Genomic DNA, 3,170 nt, shown 5'->3' with positions numbered 1-3,170 from the left:
GCAATGGATGGCCCTTTTTTCAACATATTTTAATCTCTAAAAGGACAATTATCAACAATGAATTCAACCAAATTTATATAATATTATATATATTATATATATATATATATATAATATATATAATATATTAATATATAAATAATATCCATATTATATATTATAATATATATATAATATATATATTATATATATATATATATTTTTATTATTATTATATATATATTATATATATATATTTTATATATGTAATATATATACATATATTTATATATTTTATATATATATATATATTATATACATATATATATATTATATATCTATATATATTATATATATATATATATATATATATATATATATATATATATATATATATATATATATATATATATATATATATATATATATAAATTTGTATATGAATATGATGAGACACGACAACTGATTATTCCATGGTAAATTTGATTTTGCAAATTGTATTTCCAAAAGAATTTTATTTTAACATTATGTACATTACCACATAAAATAAGTATATAATGTATTCATGTTTTTTTTCATCATAAAAGAGAATTACTTGCATATTACCATTACTTCAATACAGATGTTCAAACTGTTTGATAATGGGTTCAAATGTATTCTTTTTAAGCCACATATTCTTGAGTCATTTCTGATATAAGCTACTTCTGCTCTTAATATCTTAAAAATAGCAGTGGAATTCATGTTCCTACTTCTGACAATGGCCTTTCCTTAATAAAGGTTTAGCAGCTGATAAAAACAGCATCTTTAACTTATGCATCATTACCCTTTAAATGTTCCTTCAGAAGGTCAACTAATTCCATTGCCTCTGCTTCTTTCTTTTTCTTAACATAAAATTCAATACACAACTCCTGTAACTGCAAGGAAGAATCTGAGGTCTGTTTAGGCAATTCCAAAGAGCTTAAATTTGCATCTTTGATGACCTCTAGGTCAGACAAGCTTAGCAGTGCAACTGATGCAGGATTTTGTTCTAGTGACTTGAGGAGATTGACTGCCCTCTCTTCATCTCCCATCGGACCATCTATTTCATCAGCTACAAACAGCAAGTTGCTTGGTACTGACAGTGGAGAAGGATGCCACACCTCATCAGCTGCTAGGAAGATGAGTTTGGTATCAGGTGCCAGAGTCTCCCAGTAAGCATCATCGACAACAGTACCATCTTCTTCCAGTACCACAGTTAAAGTGCTTGTATCTTGTATACCTAGCTTTGCTGCACCTTTCTCTATGACATCCTTAAAGCTGTTGGCAACAACTCCATATCGACGTTTCCTGTCTTGTGACCATACTCTAATTGGCTTCTTCATTATCCCTGCATAAAGAAAAACAGGTTTAGAATGGTGTGCATAAATCTATTTTAAGAGGCCTTGTGATGGTCTACTTGTAGAGCAAAGAAGCTTGTATCATAACCCTTCAAAAAATAGTTGAAATATAGAAACTTTGTATGCAGAGCAAACACCCAAACACTATACATTTATGCATACATAATGTATATATGCATGTATATGTGTCAGTGTAATTGTGATTATGACAGTGAGCTGAGCATGAGTGAGTGTGTGTAAAATGCAATTAATTATTATTTTTTATATTAACATTAATGACGGTGATGATGATGATGATAATTAACATCATCATCATCATCATCATCATTATTATTATTATTATTATCATTATTACTATTATCATTATCATCATCATTATTATTGTTATCATTATTATCATTTTAGTACTATAACTATCATTATTATTTCTATTACTATCATCATCATCATCATTATCACTTTTATTTCATTATCCTTTTTCTTATCACTGTCATTATCATTATAATCATTAGTATAATATTATCATCATTATCATTATTATCATCAGTATTATTATAATCATCATCATCATTGCTATCATTATCATTAATTTTTTACTTATCATCATCATCATTATTTTTTTAATCATTATTTTTGCAATTATAATGATGATGAGATGATGATGATGATGATGATGATGATGCTCATGATAATTATTATCATCATTATTGATATTATTATTGTTTTATCATTATCATAACCATTATTACTATCACAGTTATAAGAATAACTATTAAGTTACACTTATAATTTTTATTTCTAATAGGCGAGTTATATTTCTAATATTGATGATATAAATATTTCTTAACAATAAAAATGATGGTTAAGATACAAAATCTATTGTGCTATTTACTATAAAATCCCAGTTTCTATGGGATGTTACACGAAGCAACTTTATGTATCGTTATTTACCTGGCCTATCATGGCGTTGCATTGAATACACCTACATATAAACGTTTATGTCTCCGAGTCCTTAGAAAATAAGGGGAAAGGTCAACATACATTTCACATCCTCGCATTATCATACTCATATTCCCACATACATATTAAACGATCAATATCAAAGTACGAACAAATAGTTAACTAAAATAATTATGACACAAACGTTCCTCCAAATCGCCAGCGCCGCTAACGTTTCATCAGAACTTGCATATTTTCTCTATAAGTGGACAAGCACCCACAAAAGCAACTGTATTTCCACAAAATCTAAACCACACCATGCAACATAACATACCTCTAATCCCCTGGTTCTTCTAATTTTACAGCTTTTATATCCGAAATTGCAATCTGAATGTCAAGGAGCGATCAGCTGATCCTCAGACGCCTGCGCTTGCCTGTATTTTTGAGTTCCAAGGGTGAAGGAACCCCTCGAGTGGGCGGTTCAGTCAAATTACGCTTGGATTCGGTTATACATGAGGAAATTATATCTTACATCGTATTAAACTGAAACGTTCCAGGTAAAATGTGTACCCGCACACACACACACACGCACACGCACACGCACACGCACACGCACACGCACACACACGCACGCACACGCACACGCACACGCACACGCACACACGCGCGTGCGTGTGTGTGTGTAAACATTTTACCTGCAGCGTTTCAGATGAATATGATACAAGATACGTATATGCGAACACATACATGCGTACATATCTGTACACGTACTTATGACCACACACACACACACACACACACACACACATATATATATATATATATATATATATATATATATATATATATTATATATATTAAATTTATTTATATATA

General features: G+C 29.7%; 1 protein-coding gene across 1 annotated transcript; it reads right to left on the bottom strand.

Moving 5' to 3' along the window:
* Window positions 1-416: 416 nt before the first annotated feature.
* Window positions 417-2,831, bottom strand: LOC119572991 (DNA fragmentation factor subunit alpha-like). The gene is made up of 2 exons (XM_037919973.1): window positions 2,629-2,831; window positions 417-1,345 (listed from the first exon to the last, which is right to left on the bottom strand). Exon 2 carries the CDS (start codon window positions 1,338-1,340, stop codon window positions 789-791), a length of 552 nt encoding a protein of 183 aa, XP_037775901.1. The 5' UTR covers window positions 1,341-1,345; window positions 2,629-2,831; the 3' UTR covers window positions 417-788.
* Window positions 2,832-3,170: the final 339 nt, after the last annotated feature.

The sequence above is a fragment of the Penaeus monodon genome, chromosome 5 (assembly GCF_015228065.2).
Source record: "Penaeus monodon isolate SGIC_2016 chromosome 5, NSTDA_Pmon_1, whole genome shotgun sequence".
Lineage (NCBI taxonomy): Eukaryota > Metazoa > Arthropoda > Malacostraca > Decapoda > Penaeidae > Penaeus > Penaeus monodon.
The sequence above is the reverse complement of the archived record's forward strand: the minus strand, read 5'-3'. Positions and strand labels throughout refer to the sequence as shown.

What these genes read in the sequence shown, in the direction of transcription:
- LOC119572991 (XM_037919973.1), bottom strand. Translation starts at nt 1,340, where the DNA reads ATGAAGAAGCCAATTAGAGTATGGTCACAAGACAGGAAACGTCGATAT.